The 20,564-nt window shown below is 40.1% G+C and overlaps 1 protein-coding gene across 2 annotated transcripts in view; it reads right to left on the bottom strand.

Annotated features, from left to right (window-relative positions):
• Positions 1-200: 200 nt before the first annotated feature.
• The window catches only part of LPAR1 (lysophosphatidic acid receptor 1), a 161,743-nt gene continuing 141,379 nt past the window's right edge, over positions 201-20,564 (bottom strand). For both annotated transcript variants that reach the window (XM_040238574.1, XM_040238565.1), the window contains exon 4: positions 201-3,525. In XM_040238574.1, the coding sequence (XP_040094508.1) occupies positions 3,224-3,525 (302 nt within the window). In that variant the 3' untranslated portion in view covers positions 201-3,223. The remainder of the gene's footprint in view (positions 3,526-20,564) is intronic.

Here is a 20,564-nt window from a genome sequence, read left to right on the forward strand (position 1 = left end):
TGCTGTGGAAGACTGATGACTTGGTTTGGCTCTTCCTTACACACATTTCTTCTGTCAGATGGTGCCTAAGTTCAAGTCGATCCCAACACAAAGAAACAACCCCAAGCCTTCTGAGCGTTTGGGATCAGGTACAGCTCACTTTGTGTTAAAAAATAAGCAATTTGTTTCCAAAGGTCTTGTAATAATGAAGGGACCTGATAAAGTATTTGTATGTTTTTTATCTAGCACAAGTCACACTCTGGGTTTAAGAAGAAAGGCTGGAAACAATATCACAAAATTCCGTTTTAGAAGTTGAGAGACTCACGGAATAAATGAGAAAGATGATGAACAATGGAACATACAGCAATAGTTAACTGGGAAAGAACATGAAAAAAACCAATAAGACTCACTAATTGTATAATGTTAGTTGAGGTTTTGAATCCAGGAAATTATGTTTTCACAGGAAAAAACAAAACAAACAGCAACAAAACATGGTTAATTTGTGAATAAGAATTTTGAGGCATTTGATTTCTAACAGTCTTACAACTACCTAAATTTAAATGTTCAGAATCCTATTTCAAATACTCACTGAGACATTCATTTGAATAAATGTTATTATTTGTTAACCTTGTTATTTTCCCCCAACATCTTAGCAATATATGGAAAAGAATATAATTAGCATATAACTGGGAGGTACCTATCACTTTTGTCTTCTTAGTTACTAAAAACATAAAGATAACCGTAAGTTTATAAACTCCTGGTGAGAGTTTACCATAAAGTCGTCATAAAGTTTTTATAAAGTTAGTTTTTCTAAAAGAAACTCACTCACATAGCTAAACTGCTGGGATGAAGTATTATCCTAAGATGTTATCTCTCCTTTCAGACAACATAAACCACCACCTCTTGGACACTGAAGAGACTTATGACTCTGAAAAACAAAAAGCAGTTCTGAGCTGGGTAAGCATATGGTGGGTTCCCCTCTGAGTTTAGAAGCCCCCGTGGCAGGAACAGAAAAGAGGTCACAGAAGGCAGACAGCATGCAGTGCAAAGATGACTCTTGAACAGGAGAAGCAGCGCTGACCAGCACCATACATTGCCAAACACTGACTGAGAATGATTTATTCAGGTCCAAGTAGCATGTTGTTGAATTTCAAATGGTCCACATTTTCCAAGCGTGCATGAATAAAAGTCCAAGCTCGTGTCTTTCCTTCCTCTATAAAATGCTCTGTATTTTGCATAACATCTGTGCAGATACCTTCTGCTAACTGGTTCCCCATACTCCTTCTGATTTGGGCACTTGTTAAGTGTGCCCTCTGCTCAAATGGTGACCGTGCACTGACTTCCCCCTTCCTGAACAGACGTTCTTCTCCTGGACATCTCTCTGTTAAACGTACTCCTAACTTTCCCACACCTGCTTCGTGACTGTGACTTTACTGGTTACTACAAACTGGTGCAATAATTAGTTGACCTGGACCGTGAAATAGGTATCACCTAACATGCTGGGGGTGGCCCTTAAGAACACACAGTAAGCATCTAGTCACATACTGACACACTCAACCCATTTGCTACAGAAGCTGTTTAATATGAAGGTGATCTTTTATTCATTCGGCATGTTTGATTTCTTTGCATTTTCTTCAATTCCACATTAAAGTTGTGGTTACCAAGAGCTGGGTCATGGTTGCTCAAATGAAACCTGGAATTGCTAAACATATTAAGTAGGGTATCCTGGCTGTTTGTGACAACAGACTGTTTCTAGTCCATTTTGTTATATTAAAAAGTCACTCTCAACTAAAGTAACCACTGCATTTCCTTTGTAAAAAGGTAATTTAACTGGCTTTCCTCACTGTTGCCACCCACATAGGGCAAAAGTAGGAAATCTCCTGTTATAAAAGGTAAGAGCATAAAAAGACATTTCACATTTTTTAAAAAAAATCCTTCATGGGAATGTATCCTAAGTAAATAATCAATTATATGGACAAAGTTTTATGTACATAAAATTTTGCAACATTATTTATAATAGTGAAAATTAGACATAAAATAGTGAAAATCAGACATAACCAACAATACAGGAATGGTTAAACTGAGTTGCATCCATTAAACGGAGTATTATATAGCCATTAAAGTCATGTTTTTGTAAAATTTTTAATGCCATAGGAAAATGTGGCAATTCTGCAGTGGAAAAAAACAAACTGGTTATAAAATTGTTTACAGTATGACTGCAATTATATATAAAGGTATACAATATACATATAGCACACACGAGGAAAAGCTGTTAACTGTGGTTACTTCTGGGTTGTGATATTATCAGTATTTTTTCTGTTTTATACACTTCTGCATTTTTCAAGTTTTCTACTGTGTATTATAATACAGAAAAACACAGGTTATTAAAAAATTCCTCTGATGAACTGATAATTAGAATGTCCTGGGGCACCATAAATATGTGGGACCATACCACTGTGCTCATCCTCTATAACTTTTATAGAGTACATATTTTTCTGATAATAAACTTACATTTCCTGTTTTATACATGTTACAACACTTTAATAAAAAAAAAAGGTAATATTGTGATTAGATAGATCATTGTTTGTTTCATAACCTAAACAAATACTGGCTTTGACATCTAGGTTTTTCTATTTCCTAGAACATTTAAAATTAACACTCTTTTGTCTTTTTAAGTATGGCATACTGCATACACAGATTTTCATGCATGCTTTCTAAGAACGTAATTCTAATTTACAGTTTAGGAAAAAAATGGAGTTATAAATCATTTAAAAACAGTCTACAGTCTTATCCATCACAAGCATGCTGATAGGCATAAACATGTTTATTAAATGAAATGTATCCTTTAAGAAGAAAAAAAGGGAAGCCTGCATGTAAATGAAGTTGTAGATTCAATTAGTCAGAATTTATTCTGACTTGCACCAAACCATACAAAAACTTTTGAAGACTAGTTAGTGTAGTGTACACGGACACTCCAGAGTCTGTGTATGAATTCCATTGCAAGATCTCCACTTTCTACTTTCAAAAGGAATGGGGGCAGGATGAGGGGTATCACATAAGCTAATTTTTCAATATACGTCAAGTCTTGGTGGGTCAAGGAACAAATACTGCCATGGGTTAGTGTTTAAGTACATGAATGTATTTTTCCTCTCTTTCTCACACCCGACCCTGCCCTGGCCTTTCGGGAGGGGGAGGCTGTTCATCCCTCAACAGACGATGGCCGCCTCTCATCTTAGTTTCTTTCCTAAACCACGGAGTGGTCATTGCTGTGAACTCCAGCCAGGATGGTGTGGTTGAGGGAGGAAGCCGAGCGGTCCGAGCCTTCCGTGGGGCCGCTGGTGTTCTCACTGCGCTGGCAGCAGAGGATCTGCCTGAAGGTGGCGCTCATCTCCTTGTCGCGGTAGGAGTAGATGATGGGGTTCATGGCAGAGTTGAACTCGGCGAGCAGAAGGAAAAACTTCTCATAGGCCAGAACGTCACACTGGGGGCAGCACACGTCGAGGAGTAACAAGACCAGTCCAGGAGTCCAGCAGATGATAAAGGCACCTGTAGGGTCGGGGAGTGGGAACGGGAAGGTTTAAACAGAGAACAGAAAAACAGAATGATGAAGGGAGCACCCATATGGTGAAATGATTTCAGCTCAAGGTCAAAATAATGAGCTCCAAAGGCATCAGAGCATCATTTGAAATAAAATGTTCATTTTCTGAAATAATCAGAAAAGGTTCTGACAATAAAATGAGCAATTGAATAAAATCTTATTACTTCAGAGTGAGTGAAGTAGCTCAGTCGTGTCCGACTCTTTGCGACCCCGTGGACTGTAGCCCGCCAGGCAAGAATACTGGAGTGGGTTGCATTTCCTTCTCCAGGGGATCTTCCCGACCCAGGGATCGAACCCGGGTCTCCTGCATTGCAGGCAGACGCTTTACCATCTGAGCCTCCAGGGAAGCCCTAGGCCCTTACTAAATTGACTATTTATGAAACATTGATGATTATTTTTAACAAAACAGAGTTTGCTAAGCAATTGAGATACGAAATAGAGATATTCAGCATTTAGGATACACACTTTGATGCTTATAAAAATACCGTGTTTTATAGCATAAGATTGTTCTCAGGAAAAATCACTGTGATGCCCTCTCATTTTAGTTAAAGCAGTTTCTGGATTCAGTTTGACCTCAGATCCTTGCTTTGCTATTTATTAAATTGGGTGAATTTAGGCAAAATACTTTCTTTTTTATTGAAGTATAGTTGATTTACAATGTTGGGTTAGTTTCATGTGTATAGCAAAGTGATTCAGATATACATACTTTTTCAGATTCTTTTTCCATTATCGATTACTATAAGGTTGTTGAATACAGTAGCCTATGCTATACAATAGGTCCTTATTGTTGGCACATTAGTTTTCTTACCTGTTTTCTCATCTGAAAAGTAGAAAAAATTACATTTACCTCATTTGGTTTGTTAGGAGTAAATGAGTGAGTCAGTGAAAGCTGCTCAGTCATGTCAGACTCTTTAAGACCCTGTCCATGGAATTCTGCCAGGCTTCTCAGTCCATGGAATTCTCCAGGTAATTCTATGGAGTGGGTACCCATTCCCTTCTCCAGGGGATCTTCCCAACCCAGGGATTGAGCCCAGGTCTCCTGCATTGCACACAGGTCGTTTACTGTCTGAGCCACCAGGGAAACCCAAGAATACTGGAGCAGGTAGCCGTTCCCTTCTCCAGAGGATCTTCCTGACCCAGGAATCGAACCGGGGTCTCCTGCACTGCAGGTGGATTCTTTACCAGCTGAGCTTCCAGGGCTAAGAAAATAATCACTCCATGTATCTTATCAGAAACAATAACATATCACTATTGTCTGCTCCATAACACAAGCCTGTTTGGAAGTAGCAATTTCCAGTGATAAAATGTATATTTACTTTGATTTTTAATCAGCTATCACTTAAATGGGGCTTTTCTATATGCTTTACAAATGTTAACTCATTTCATCTGCACCATAAGCATATGAGATAGAAACTGTTATCCCGCCACACAGAGGAAGAAACTGAGAAACTGAGAAATTAAGATACCCTGCTCAAGGCCATGGTCCTGGAAAGTGGCAGACCAGAGGCAAACCCCAGGGTTTCTGTTCTTAAAGACTGGCTCCAAAGTCTATGCTCCAGACAATGTTATATTCCCACTTCTTAAATTAATAAAATTAAAATTTTAAAGCCAAAATTGTATGCTTTAGATGTTTTCCTATTTAAATTCTCTTGCTTTCCCAACTCTTCTAACTCATGAAGATTTTACTGTAACTATAAAAGGATGGAAAATAAATTATATTCTTAATTCCAATTTATTTAGCTACTGAAGTCATTCATTTGGCTTCCAGGGAAAAGGAGGTTTAGAAATAGTGTTAAAATCTACCACTGTGTTACCCCCAGGATGAGCTGGGGATCCTTGACTAAGAGAACATGATGGGGTGGGCGAGGTCTTGTCCCATTACATCTCACTTGATGGGCCCCTTATGTGTTAACATAATCAGGCTACACAATGAGCAGACAGGGAGTGCAGATAAGCCCAGAAGTGCACTGGAATATTTTGATTTAAATGGTACTGGCTTGGGGGAGGGAGGCTTGGGTTAGGGTCGAGAATGGGACTAGCCTCAAGGAATGAGTTTCACAAAATATAAACAAATGAGATTTAGTCTCCCAAACAGCCCAGTATTGAATGTGAACTTTCTTTTTTGAAACTTTTCAGCGGGGAAATGAAAATAAAGAAAGGAGCAAAGTACCCCCATAAAGCTCTTTGTTCTAAACACAAATGTCTATTGGTTTTAAACTGCTGTTCACTTTGAAGACTGGCCAAGGTGCTTCATTTTCTAATAAATACAATACCTTAGACTTTCCTTAGAGAGAAAAGGAAAAATATTTCAAATATCAGGAGATAATAGCCATGGAGCTATTTGAACTTCAAGTAAAAATGTTAATAAAGCATTCATTCCAAGTCCTTGAATTTCCTTGCTTGAAAATCACTCAGAAAGCTAAACATAAAGGAAAATCAAAGGAATGCCTCTTGAATTTCAGATATAATGCATTATTCATTGAGAAGCTGGGAAGGGAATTATTCTCAGGATGGAAAATGCTTGGATGGAAAATACATGGTCCCATTATTCCATTTACTTGGAAACTAAAAACATGCAGGCCTTTCATGAATGGCAGAGCATTCTTTCAAGACTCCTTTCCCCTTTCTTTCATCAAAGCTCTAATTGAGCTCAAATTCAGAGCTGGATTAGATACCAGCAACATGCATCTCAATAGATTTATTTTAAATAACATGATCTTTTTTCCCTTCCAGGCAGCAGAAGGGAACATCCTTATTCTCATGGATTTGCTCAAACTGCCTTTCTTCAAAAGTAACAGAATTCAAATACAGTCATTTGTTATTTATAACTTCTAATTTTTAAATTCAAAAAGAGAAAGATCTTTGTGATAAAAGCCATGGTCTCCAGAACTAGTCCAGTGGGTTTTACCAACCATGCAAGAAGCCTTGCCAGATTAGACAAGCGAAGCAGGAACTCCGTGGCCTGACCGGGAGCTAATACACATGGGTGTTTCATTGAAGAACTCCAAGTCCTCTCCCTTCTTCACAACCACACCATTCCAACACTCAGTGTTTGGATCTTCAAGACCCGACTAATTTAAGGGACTCAGGACAGATCTCAAAAACTAACATGTAAAATCAATCACACAGAGCTTTTCTTTCTTTTCCCTTCCCCGCTCTTTCACAGAGGTGTGAGGACCAAACTGATTGAAAGCTGAAGGTGGACTATTGCAGTGGAAAAGAGGCCCTGGAAAATTCCTAAGTGATCAGGCTTCTCAACAATAGTGATTGGATAGTATGAGATCAACTTTGCTCAGGTCATGGATTTACCATCTGGCTTCTTAAAACAAAAACTATATCCTTTACAGCTTTAGTAAGAAGGAGCCAACCATAATCCATTCGGGTCAGAGAACTTGAGAAGTGGGGACCCTGGATCTGTAATCAGTGGACAGTCTACCTGTACATAATCTGAGGAGAGTCAAGTGCACACCCATAACGCAGGCTGATGATGATGAAAAGAACCCCCAATCTCCACATGTGTCAAGTAGAGAAACAGTAGCTCCTGGCCCCCTCCACTGGGTGTGATGAGGATCAAGCTGAGATACAATATGTAAAAGCACTGCCCGCTACCCGACCACACTACCTTTTGCCGTCACGGGAGGCATAACGCATGTAGGCTGGTGTAGCACAGTACCAGGGCAGAGTTCCTCCAGGGCAAAATGTGGAAGCATGTTTTACACCATGAGGACCTGGCATTTCATAAAGTTCTCAGATACCACCCCAAGGATGAGATTCCTAATACTTGAAGATGGATATGACAAGAATAACAAGAAGGAAAAGAGAGGAACACAGAGAAGCACAGGAGGCCCCAAGTCATTCTGGAGTTTCTCACAGGTCAACTCAGTACCTACTGAAGATAATGGATAAAATATTGTGGTACTCAATAGAGACAGTCCTTTACGTAGTTTGTATATTTCCAGAGCACTTCTGATGGATGGATCCCACAGATTAAGGCATAAAACCAAGGAATGTTAAGCAACAGCATGAAAGAAAGAGAAAGCACAAGTAGTTTGTCATTGCTTATTGTAAAGTCAGAAGCAGAAGTACCAGAAGAGAAGATGTTCAAGATCATACATAGCCTGGCAAAGACATCTGAAGCTTTTCCAGCACTAACTCTCAGAATAGCCACATACTATAATATATGGCTGCAGAACATATAAGAAATACTGATCTTCATCTACCCTATCAGATTTTAATTTCATCAGCCTCATTGGCCAGAATCTGGTTTAATATACAACACTGAAAGGAAAGAAAAAAAAATGATCGAGATAAAGATAAAAGCAAAACCAGATATTTCCAAATTCTAGAGGAGAAAGAAGAACCTGAACAGAGGCAGTGGCAAAGAGGAGAGAAATATGAAAAGACTGGCAAAGTATTTTAGAGATGGGTTGAGAGTGATTTCTAGATTTTCCATTTGGGAGAAGGAAGGATGGTGCTACCTTCCACTGAAGGAAGAAACACAGGAGAAAGCGTTGGCTGGTGTTTTCTGAGGGGAGATGAGGAGAACACAGATGATGCCCTTGGTTCTATTTATCTTTAGCTTGAGGTAACCGCATGAGTTCAGATGGGAGATGCCCTACAGGCATCCTGATGGGCTCATGGCAATTTGAGTCCTGAAAGACTCTCTCGGTGGGCTGAACAAGAGTGGTTACATTCCGGACGATTTGCCAACATTACAAGTAACATGGGGAGAAAACTACTCAAAATATATTGTGGGTTGGGATAAATAGCAGAGCAAGCTTCATTCCTTTCTTTTGCATCTGTCAAATCGATCTGTGAGGGCCCCGGTGCCCACAAAGATGGAAGGAGAGGTGCTGGAATGCAGAAGCAAAAAACAGGGAGGAAAGAGGCTGTTTTAGAACAAGAGGTCACAGCTGCAGAACCAGATCAGATTACCACACCTTCCCTGAAATCTACACACCCCCATCAGCTGAATAATGCTTACCATCTGGTCTCACAATTAGAGGCTTTTTTTTCCTAGAGGGACTTTTTCCTAACTAGTTGAACTTTGTTTACATATGGAACTTTAGAACTAAAGTTAAAGAGAAAAAAATGTCTGAGAGAGAAGACCTTGTGGGAGAGAGTCCAAGGTTTTTGATGAAAAAAACAGAAAACACTTCCAGTCTGGCGGGCAAATTTGTGCTTTTACAAAAAATCAGACATCCGCAGATCTAAAATCAGTCAAGGCAAGTCCATTCTATACCACTGCTGTGTCCAAGTTAATCTTTCCTTGGTCACGCTTTTAATGTTCCTCAAATGAGGATCTCTGAAACAGTCCCCCAACCTTAGAGACATGTGGCAGAGATCAAACGGGAAAAAAAGCGTTCAAACACATAGACTACTCTTTCTAGTTGCCACTAAAGTGTGTATTCTTTCAGAGCAGACATCTGGATATCCCAGAATCCAATCAATTTTAGTTTATTTCTGTAGTTATTGTCTGATTTCTGCTCCTAAAGTACACACATGGCTAGCTAGGAAATCATTCTAAATTATAAATCTTAAAGGAGACTGTTAGGTAAGAGACCACAGATATAAAGCTTATTGCCAGGTCCAACAGTAAAGGCGTCATTGCAGGAGAAGTATATGAATAGCTTTTAGAGAAAAAAGTTTTTCTAAAAGAGTAAATACTGGAGTGGGTTGCCATTTCCTGCTCCAAACTATATTCATTATAAAATCTTTTCTGGAACACAGAAAACGATATTAATCCAAATGAGATATCTCCAAAAATAAGTCATTTCTATCTTTATACCAATTTTACTTCATTCAGTATAATGCCTACCACTTCTGTTTCTTCATGGTCTTAAGAAATGTTTCATGCATTTAAAGTTTCATGATTTCATTCATTGTGTGATATATTCTAGTGATTCTTTCACTTGTTCCTAAGAACAACATTTATCTTTTAGAGAAGCATGTTAACAACACACAGATCTTCAAACCACAGTAGAATACTCCTTCTGTTCTCTTTTTTTTTTTTTTCATATTCCTGTGCATAAGTTTCGCCCCATAATACTGTCCTGCTCAACATGATGCTGGCTTCCATATACACAGAAGAAGGCCAACGGTGCCTTCTTCTGGCATTTTATATACTCTCCTACACATTAACCAGTGAGTAGCATACACATACACGCTCCATAATCTACAACAGACACTAAATCTTGTCCTATAACCATACTTTGGAAAGCACAGGCTAAAGTGGCATGCATACTAGGACTAGCTCTTAAAGACCATCTGTGCTTGAGAACAGCCAGTGGAAACCACTTCTGCACGGTTACAAATCCAGCCAAGCAAGCAAATACCTTTTCTCTGCCTGTTGCTATAGGCCCCTAACCAATTCCTCTTCCTCCATGCTTCTTCCCTAAAGTCCAGCTTGCACAGAACAGCCAGAGTGATCTTTCAAAAGCATAAATCAATTCACATGACATCACTTTCCTACTTAAGACTCTGCAAAGCTTCCTACTTGAAATCCTCTCTGTGATCCATAATGTCCGACATTACTAGAGTCTGTCAGACTCTTCCGCCTCATCTCTTTCCACCCACCCCTCATTCACTGGGTTCTACCACACACATACCAAGCTTATTTCTGTGTCAGGATCTTTGCATGCATGTGTTTTCATCTTGGAATATTCTTTCTGTAGATCTTCATGTCTTTTTACTATTAAATATCACTTCCTCAAAAGCCAAACCTGACTATCCTAGGTAAAGCAGCACATTCTCCCCACTAATTGTCTCATGCTATCATCTTCATTTCCCTTACCCATACTCAAAAATATCTTATACATTGGTTTATATGTTTATTTTCTATCTTCTTTCAATGAGAAGGTAAGCTTCATAAAGGAAGGAAAGGTATCTCTTGCCTGTCAGTATCTCTGGCATCTAGAACAGTGGCTGGCAAACAGTACTACTCAATATATCTTCTGCCAAACAGAGTGGCAAATCACAGCTAACTACCTAATAGACATATCCAAAATGAGGAAAATTAATTAGAATAGTCACTTAGCTCTCTTTGGAAAACAAACAGTAACACATACAGTGTACACGGTCTTTAAATGGGCACTATGAGACATTCAAAGGAGCATGAGGTGGATCCTACAATGTAGAAGTCTCTTTACATATGCACTTGTTACTCCAGCAAAAACTAGCCTGTTGCTTCTAATTCTGATGGGTGTCCAATTAATTACCTACGGAATCTACTGCGCTTTAGGGAAGCAGGTCAGGTCAGGCAAGAAGGGAAACCAGCATCAGCCAAGTTACTGCTAAAGCAATGTTTCAACAGGATGAGGCTGCCCCCATTAGACCCTGGATTTTGAGGTCGTTTCCTGGGAACAATCACTAATTGACCCAACATACCTCTCTGTTAATCCCTCAAGCTTCAAAACCCCCCTGAGGAAACTTCCACCTTGCCACTGTTTACTTAGTCTCATATCCATGCTCTAGCTATCAGGAAGTAGGGAAAAAGAATACATCCTACCTAATAAATACATATTTTACCATTTTTAAAAATATAAATTACAGTTCTGACCAATGTCCATCTATAATATTAAGCTTAAATATACACAAGATTTTTTTCAAGTGTCATCAGTTCAATTCACTCACTCAGTCATGTCTGACTCTTTGCGTCCTCATGAACCGCAGCACACCAGGCCTCCTGTCCATCACCAACTCCTGGAGTCCACCCAAATCCATGTCCATTGAGTTGGTGATGCCATCCAACCATCTCATCCTCTGTCATCCCCTTCTCCTGCCTTCAATCTTTCCCAGCATTGGGTCTTTTCCAATGAGTCAGCTCTTCGCATCAGGTGGCCAAAGTATTGGAGTTTCAGCTTCAACAGACTGATCTCCTTTAGGATGGACTGGATGGGTCTCCTTGCAGTCCAAGGGACTCTCAAGAGTCTTCTCCAACACCACAATTCAAAAGCATCAATTCTTCGGCACTCAGCTTTCTTCACAGTCCAACTCTCACATCCATACATGACCACTGGAAAAACCATAGCCTTGACTAGACGGACCTTGTTGGCAAAGTAATATCTCTGCCTTTTATTATGCTGTCTAGGTTGGTCATAAATTTCCTTCCAAGGAGTAAGCATCTGTTAATTTCATGGCTGCAATCACCATCTGCAGTGATTTTGGAGCCCGGAAAAATAAAGTCAGCCACTGTTTCTTGGATTTTTTTTTTTTTCAGAGACTCAAATTGTCAAGTTGTTTTCACATATTTATGGCCTGATAATTTGTAGCACTGTTTCCTGAACTCAAGGAACACTTATAATTTATGCAAGGACAATAAGGATAAGTCTCATTAATCTAATTTTTCTTCCTGGAATGGTATATCAGCTGTTTTTCATTTCCTGATAGATGTCTAAATAATGGTATGAAGCTAATTCCTTGAATTATACTTTTTCCTATAGAAAAGTTTGAAAATACAAAAAGTATAAATAGGGAATGTAAACATAATTGTGCAGTCTCAAGCCACTTTAGTACACGACCCTGAACACTTTTTAAATGTTTCTTTTAATTCTAACTGTGGAATCATTTTTTGAATTGCAAATGAAATTAACATAGAAAGATGGTTGATTTATTAGTGATGGGTAGGGGATGGCAGGCAATCAGATGTTATATTTTCAGAAAGATCCCCTGGAGAAGGGAATGGCTACCCACTCTAGTATTCTTGCCCGGAGAATTCCATGGACAGAGGAGCCTGGTGGTGGTGGTGGGGAGGGGGGCTGCCTACAGTACATGGAGTTGCAAAGAGCTGGACACAACTGAGGGACTAACAGTTTCACACTTTTGTTTCCATGTAAGATACTTCAGACACACAAATACTGGTAGGGTACAGGGGGCACCAGTGTCAAAGACTGGCTGTCCACTGTGCAGGAGATTTTCCTGAATGGGGGACCTCCTGGGAAGTCAGTACAGTGAACTGCCACTGAAGTCAGTTTTTTCCACACCTAAAACATCCAGTGATGCCATCTAATGAACAGGCCAAATGGTTATATTAGACGATCACATGAGGAAAGATGTGTTCCTCTGAAACTTTCTACGAGTAGCGAAATGAAGTTGCAGTAACATTCAGTACAGAATTAGTATGGCTATTCTCATCAGTTCCAAATTCTAAGAAATCAAGAGATAGCTAGCAAACTAAAGATGCACCAAGTTATACGTCCTTACAAACACATACCCATTCCACTTCCAACAGTGGCCCATGTTTTCCTGGAGATATGACCCCTGAAGTTTCTGTGCCAGCAGACAAATAGGAAACGCATTCATTTACTTTCAGCAAAACCAATGTGGGTTAAACCATGGGTCACCACCTCTTCTCTTCCTCTCTAAACATGCTTTCTGACTTCTGCACAGCTCTTAGAGTGAACCAACTACAGTAAGACTGGCTCACCAGACCATTATTACCCACTAATAACTAAAAAACAGTGTTACTCCAAATGCCTAGCAAAGGCTTTTCTTGTAAGCCCTTATCATTTTTAAATCAGATATATTTTAAACTTAAAAAATACATACACATATACTGTATAGTGAAAGTTGCTCAGTTGTGTCCAACTATTTGTGACCCCATTACTATACAGTCCATGGAATTCTTCTGGCCAGAATACTGGAGTGGGTAGCCTTTCCGTTCTCCAGAGGATCTTCCCAACCCAGGAATTGAACCCAAGTCTCCTGCACTGTAGGTGGACTCTTTACCAGCTGAGCCACAAGGATAAGCCCAAGAATACTGGAGTGGGTAGCCTATCCCTTCTCCAGCAGATCTTCCTGACCCAGGAATCAAACTGGGGTCTCCTGTACTATGGATAGATCCTGTACCAACTGAGCTATCAGGGAAGTCCTATATTATATATACTATATAAATGTGTGTATGGATTTATATACCCACACAGATTCACAACAGTCACTGCATCTTAGTAGCTTAAAAAAGACAATGAGATCTGGGACTCCCCTGGGGATCCAGTGGCTAACACTGCGCTCCTATGCAGGGGGCCTGGGTTCAATCTTTGGTCAGGGAACTAGATCCCACATGTCACAGCTGAAAGCTTCCAACTAAAGATCACGCTGCAGTGAAGACTGAAGATCCCTTGTGCTGCAACTGACATCTGACACAGCCAATATAAATAAATATTTTGTTTTTAAAAAAGACAACAAGATTTCTTTTCTTTCACAAAAGAACCAACAAAAAAAGGATAACGTCACTTATTCTTCACATAGGAGATAATTCACCATTCTCAGAAAAATTAAATTAGTTTTGCTGCCTAAACATAGTGATTACACAAATTTTCAAAACATATTTCCCTCCTTTATTTTAAAAATGGTCAGTGTTATACTTCACAGTAAACCACTGTTGAGCACTAACTCAGAAAGGGATACCAAACATATTGCATGACTGTAGTCTAGCTGTTACCAAGGTGATATAAGTAATATTTATCCCTTAAAGAGTAAATGGAAGTCTCCCCATCCAGAATATTTCCCTAGGAAAAGTTCAACATAAACAGAGAATTTGTAATTGGTTTTACAACATACTTAATTTTTCAGCTATGAATTTAGATTCCCCTAAAATGGTACTATCAATAACCTCAGATATGCAGATGACACCACCCTTATGGCAGAAAGTGAAGAGGAACTAAAAAGCCTCTTGATGAAAGCGAAAGAGGAGAGTGAAAAAGTTGGCTTAAAGCTCAACATTCAGAAAACAACGATCACTGGTCCCATCACTTCATGGGAAATAGATGGGGAAACAGTGGAAACAGTGTCAGACTTTATTTTGGGGGGGGGCTCCAAAATCACTGCAGATGGTGACTGCAGCCATGAAATTAAAAGACGCTTACTCCTTGGAAGAATAGTTATGACCAACCTAGATAGCATATTCAAAAGGCAGAGACATTACTTTGCCAACTAAGGTCTGTCTAGTCAAGGCTATGGTTTTTCCAGTGGTCATGTATGGATGTGAGAGTTGGACTGTGAAGAAAGCTGAGTGCCGAAGAATTGATGCTTTTGAACTGTGGTGTTGGAGAAGACTCTTGAGAGTCCCTTGGACTGCAAGGAGATCCAACCAGTCCATTCTGAAGGATATCGGTCCTGGGATTTCTTTGGAAGGAATGATGCTAAAGCTGAAACTCCAGTACTTTGGCCACCTCATGTGAAGAGTTGACTCACTGGAAAAGACTCTGATGCTGGGAGGGATTGGGAGCAGGAGGAGAAGGGGACGACAGAGGATGAGATGGCTGGATGGCATCACTGACTCAGTGGATATTGAGTTTGAGTGAACTCTGGGAGTTGGTGATGGATAGGGAGGCCTGGCATGCTGCAATTCATGGGGTTGCAAAGAGTCGGACACAACTGAGCGACTGAACTGAACTGAAAATGGTACAAGTCTAAACAAGTACCAATATCTGGCTGAAAGTACTCACAGAATATAACTGATGACAGAATCCTATGGATTTTATTCTTTGCAGTTCATAAACTACTGGTATGGATCAGCAAGATATGTGTCACTCAGAAGACAAAATTCAAGGACAAAAAATATAATGGAAATTTAGCTTATAATTCATAATTTTTACCAATGAAATGAGGGAAAAAATAAAAATTTAATCCAAAAGAACATTCAGAAATATTCTTGCAACCTAAAAATGTTTATTTTAAAATTATATTTATCTTATTTATTTATGTATATAATAGCTGAAAGACCCAGGAAGGCAGAAATTGTAAATATGATAACTCATTTTGAGACTGGCTATGTCTCTTACAGTTGCTAAATGTTCTGGATTATGAAGTACAGATTCTTGACAGAGTAGGAAGGAGGTACAGTCTGTTCTACTCTAGTAAATAGCTGTGTGCCTAAGATATTTCTTGTTATTAACAACTTTTATTAAAAAGTTTAAGTTGTAAAAATGATTGGGAAGGGGTATTTAGGCTAAAGATTTCCAAATTAAAATCATAAACATATTTTTCTACGTAAATTTCAGTTTAACTACATGTTCAGAGTAAAATACTGATTGTTCAAAACTAAGACAAAATATCAAAAAGCAAATTCTAACACATAGTTCAGTTCAGTTGCTCAGTTGTGTCCGACTCTTTGCGACCCCATGAATCGCAGCACGCCAGGCCTCCCTGTCCATCACCAACTCCCAGAGTTCACTCAGACTCATGTCCATAGAGTCAGTGATGTCATCCAACCATCTCATCCTCTGTCATCCCCTTCTCCTGCCCCCAATCCCTCCCAGCATCAGAGTCTTTTCCAATGAGTCAACTCTTCGCACGAGGTGGCCAAAGTACTGGAACTTCAGCTTTAGCATATTCCTTCCAATGAAATCCCAGGACCGATCTCCTTCAGAATGGACTGGTTGGATCTCCTTGCAGTCCAAGGGACTCTCAAGAGTCTTCTCCAACACCACACTTCAAAAGCATCAATTCTTTGGCGCTCAGCCTTCTTCACAGTCCAACTCTCACATCCATACATGACCACTGGAAAAACCATAGCCTTGACTGGACAGACCTTAGTCAGCAAACTAATGTCTCTGCTTTTGAATATGCTATCTAGGTTGGTCATAACTATTCTTCCAAGGAGTAAGCGTCTTTTAATTTCATGGCTGCAGTAAATCCTGAACAAAAAATCAATCAGTTCTAAAGCCATCAAAATAGACTGCAATAAGGTCATGTCTCAGAATTTATCCTATAGATGTATTTACATACAATTATGTATGTGCCAGGAATTCTTTACAGCACTTTTTTTAAAACTGGAAATAATCTAAGTAATCACTAGTAGAGAAGTAAAATAAGTAAAATTCATAAAGTTAGATGCTATAGAGAAGTAAAATAAGTTAAGTTGAATTCATAAAGTGAGATGCTGTTCAACTTTCTAAAGTTCTTAAGAAATTCTATCCTTACCAGATGATCTCCAAGATACACTGTTAAGCAAGAAGAACAGATATTAAAACATATGTATAAAATGGTATCAATCATGCTTTAATGACTGTAAAAAAGAAAAATGTGTATACACACACAGATACCCTATAATAAGCTTTAGGGGAGGCTAACAATCAATTAATTTTAAAAATGTTTATAACATAAAATTATAAAAATGATACCTTCAATATTTTACTTGAATTTAAAATGCCAACTTGTGTTCATCTGCCAGTCCTTTAACCTAGAGCCAAGGCTTTATATTTGAACGCTGGTCTGTTAACGGGAGCTCTGCATCGTCTTCCAAGCAAAGCCAATAAAGCGTCACATACTAAAAACTCCCTCCAAACTGGCTTCTTCAGAGTGAAGTCAGAACTTAAAATTCTTGCAAAGCAATCTGAGTACAAAAAACCCTTGCTGATCTTTTATGGTTTTCCCCCACATTTACAGTTGTTCTCCTCAGCAAATTTCAAGCAATTTCTTTTTGCAACTTGCCCCCACTGAATATTAACAAAGCCTTTCCCCTTCAGCTTTCCCAGAAACATTCCCTGATTGCCCTCATTTTTATTAGATGATAATGTGGTATTTACCTAGTTACATTTTTGTTATAATAACCTGGCACAAATAACTTTAGAAGTTAAAAAAAAAAAATTGGTTCTTCGTAACTGTCAGAAGCTGAGAGAATGACTTGGCCTGAAGACCATAGTTGACTATTAAAAAGATCCTCATGTGTATAACTACGTATCAGGACACCTCCAGGCGTTAAGGATGCCACAGTGAATGAAACAGAAAACTAACAAAATAAATCAGTAAGGTTTCTTTTAGAGGGGCACAGTATTTGGAGAGAATGGGAAAGCAAGGAAGGAAGAGGGCAGCTAGAGAATCACACAGTGATCCACGTAAGAGCTGAGGGCAGCTTCGACCCTGAGAAGATGGAGACCACAGACACCGGCTGATGGTAAAACTGACATGATTTGCGAACAGACTGAGCCAGGGAAGAGGGAAAGGAGGGAGGAAACCTGTGAGCTACGGAAAGAAATGGTTTAGCGACAAGGAGATCACCGAGGACAGTCCTGTGAGTCTTGGGAATGAAGGCTGACTGGAGTAGACTCAAGAGTGAACAGGACAGAAACCGGACACTCCAAGTACAGACAAAGCTTTTAGACAGTTTTTCTGTGAAGCAATTTAGAGAGAAGTGGTTATGGGTATAAATTACTATCTTTACCAAGTTTTTATTAATAGTTAAGAGAAAGCTAAGAATAGGTCCACATTCTCTGTGTGTATATATCATACATCCTCCACATATATGTTCATTTTTGTTCAGATTTTTAGATTGCTAAACCAGAAGTTGATTATTAACAATTATATGCAAATTGTACACTTTCAATTCAGTTCAGTCGCTCAGTCGTGTCCAACTCTTTGTGACCCCATGGACCCCAGCACGCCAGGCCTCCCTGTCCATCATCAACTCCCAGAGTCTACCCAAACTCATGTCCATCGAATCGGTGATGCCATCCAACCATCTCATCCTCTGTTGTCCCCTTTTCCTCCTGCCCCCAATCCCTCCCAGCAGCAGGGTCTTTTCAAATGAGTCAGCTCCTTGCATCATATGGCCAAAGTATTGGAGTTTCAGCATCAGCATCAGTCCTTCCAATGGACACCCAGGACTGATCTCCTTTAGGATGGACTGGTTGGATCTCCTTGCAGTCCAAGGGACTCTCAAGAGTCTTCTTCAACACCACAGTTCAAAAGCATCAATTCTTTGGCACTCAGCTTATATGTAATTTGTTATATGTCAATTATACTTCAATAAAGTGGGGGAGGGGAGGAAGAGAGGTGGGAAGGGAGGAGGAGAGGGAGAGATTGAGATTGAGATAACAGAGTGAACTAGCACCAGATCATCTTTAGTTTCTTTTCCCTATCAGTTGGTAGGAAGCATCTGTCTGGCCTGCTCAGAACCACACAGGAAGCTTAGTGGCGCAGATTGTGTTTTTGGGGTGGGGTGTGGATGTGGCCTATGGTTGACAAGCAATGTCTGTGGCTGGATGGTTGAGCTTTTCGATCTAGAATGAAATGTTACCAAGCTCTTTTTGCTTTAGATCTAAAGCTCACCTGTATTAAATATTATATTCTTATCTTAAAAAGAATAGCTAACAGACTGGGAAAGATTTATAATCTGATTAATGATGAAATAAGTAATAAATCCATAGACTCACCTATATACTGTTGACAGAAGAGTCATCTAACAATCTTTTTGGAGGCAATTTGGCAATGTCTAAACTTAAAATGGGCTTCCTTCATGGCTCAGACTGTAAAGAATCTGCCTTCAATGCAGGAGACCCGGGTTCGATCCCTGGTTGGGAAGATCCCCTGGAAAAGGCAACAGCAACCCAGTCCAGTATTCTTGCCTGGAGAATTCCATGGACAGAGGAGCCTGGTGGGCTAAAGTCCATGAGGCTGCAAAGAGCTGGACATGACTGAGTGACTAACATGCAAACTTATAATGTTCCATCTATCAGTTAAGAATCCACCTTGCAATGCAAGGGACACCAGTTCGATCCCTGGTCCTGGAAGACTGCACATGCTGTGGAGACACTGAACCCGTATGCCACGACTACTGAGCCTGTGCTCTAGAGCCTGCATGCTGCAGCCACTGGAGCCTGCATGTCTAAAGCCCAAGCTCTGCAACAAGGGAAGCCACTGCCACGGGATGCCTGCACACACAACTAGAGGGTGTTCCCCCTCTAAAGAAAGTCTGCAAGCAACAGCGAAGAAACATCACAGCTAAAAAATGAAACACATCTTTAGAAAAGAAAAAAAATGCATCACATTCAGAAATACTAGAGACAACATATAAAGTTATAAACACAGGATGTCTGATGAAGCAATATCTGTACCAGTGCAGAACTGTACGTCTAAACATTCACTGATGTTATATGTAAGTGCAGTAGTAAGCAGCCATCACATAGACTAACGTGGCTTTACTGCACCGACCTACGTCAGAAGATACACAAATTAAATATTAAGTCTGTGAAGTTATACCTTGCACAATATTACATTTATTATAAAACACCTATAAGTACTTATATACATATATACGCACACAGTATTACAAAAAGTCTCGAAGAACATGCATCAAATTGTTGACAGGAGTTACCTCGAGGAAGCAGGGGTGGTAGTACGGACTTCAAATTTTAATGTAAATATTTTTGTAATTTTTGTTTGTTGTTGTTTTTACAAAGAGCATGTTTGTTTTTAATAATTAAGCAAACAGTTGACAAAATTCAGGCATTATTCCTACAGGCACTCAAGAAGCTAGCTGGTGGGAAAGAAGATGGACTGGGGCTCCTTGGAGATAAAACTTCTTTTAATTTCCTGGGCTGTGTGACTGGAGGGTTTTAAAGATCCTGAATTCTCATATGCTTCAGGGAGAGGGGAGAGCAAGGGGCCACCCCAGTTTGTGCTGCTGCTCTCGTGTTCTGGAAAAAGAGGACATCCTTCTGGCTTTGGAGACAGCCTGGGAACACAGTGGACTGGAGAGGCGAAGCTGAGCCTGTGCAGAGCTGGCAGCCAGCGGGGTTTCTGGGCAGCTTGCTCCAAGTTTCTCTGGGGTGGACACTGGGGCCTGGCCATGCGGCAGTGCAGGCCTCTCTATTAAGAAAAGGCAAGACTGAGTGGAGGCCAGATCTTCCTCCTAACTGGGAACTAGGGTGGGGCTGATGAGTTTTTAAGGACGGGGCCAGACCCGGCTGAGACATCTGGGGAAAACAGATGAGGCAGGGAAAAGAACTCCTTCAGGGTATGGACTCAGGCCTCACATCCCTGTTGCTCACAGGTCACTACTGAGCAGGCGGGTGTGGGGGCAGGTCAGGCCTCGAAAGCACCGAGGGTGGGTGGTCAGCATCCGATGCCCTCCCGCCAACTCAGTAGGACTGGACCCCACCCTCTTGAAACAGCGGGGCCACTAGGAAAGGGCCAGGGTTGAGAGAATTCCATTACAGCCTAGTTTTGGCAAAAGGGGAAAAGAAAACAGATAAAACAAAAAATAATT

This window comes from Oryx dammah, unplaced genomic scaffold (assembly GCF_014754425.2).
Source record: "Oryx dammah isolate SB20612 unplaced genomic scaffold, SCBI_Odam_1.1 HiC_scaffold_1, whole genome shotgun sequence".
Lineage (NCBI taxonomy): Eukaryota > Metazoa > Chordata > Mammalia > Artiodactyla > Bovidae > Oryx > Oryx dammah.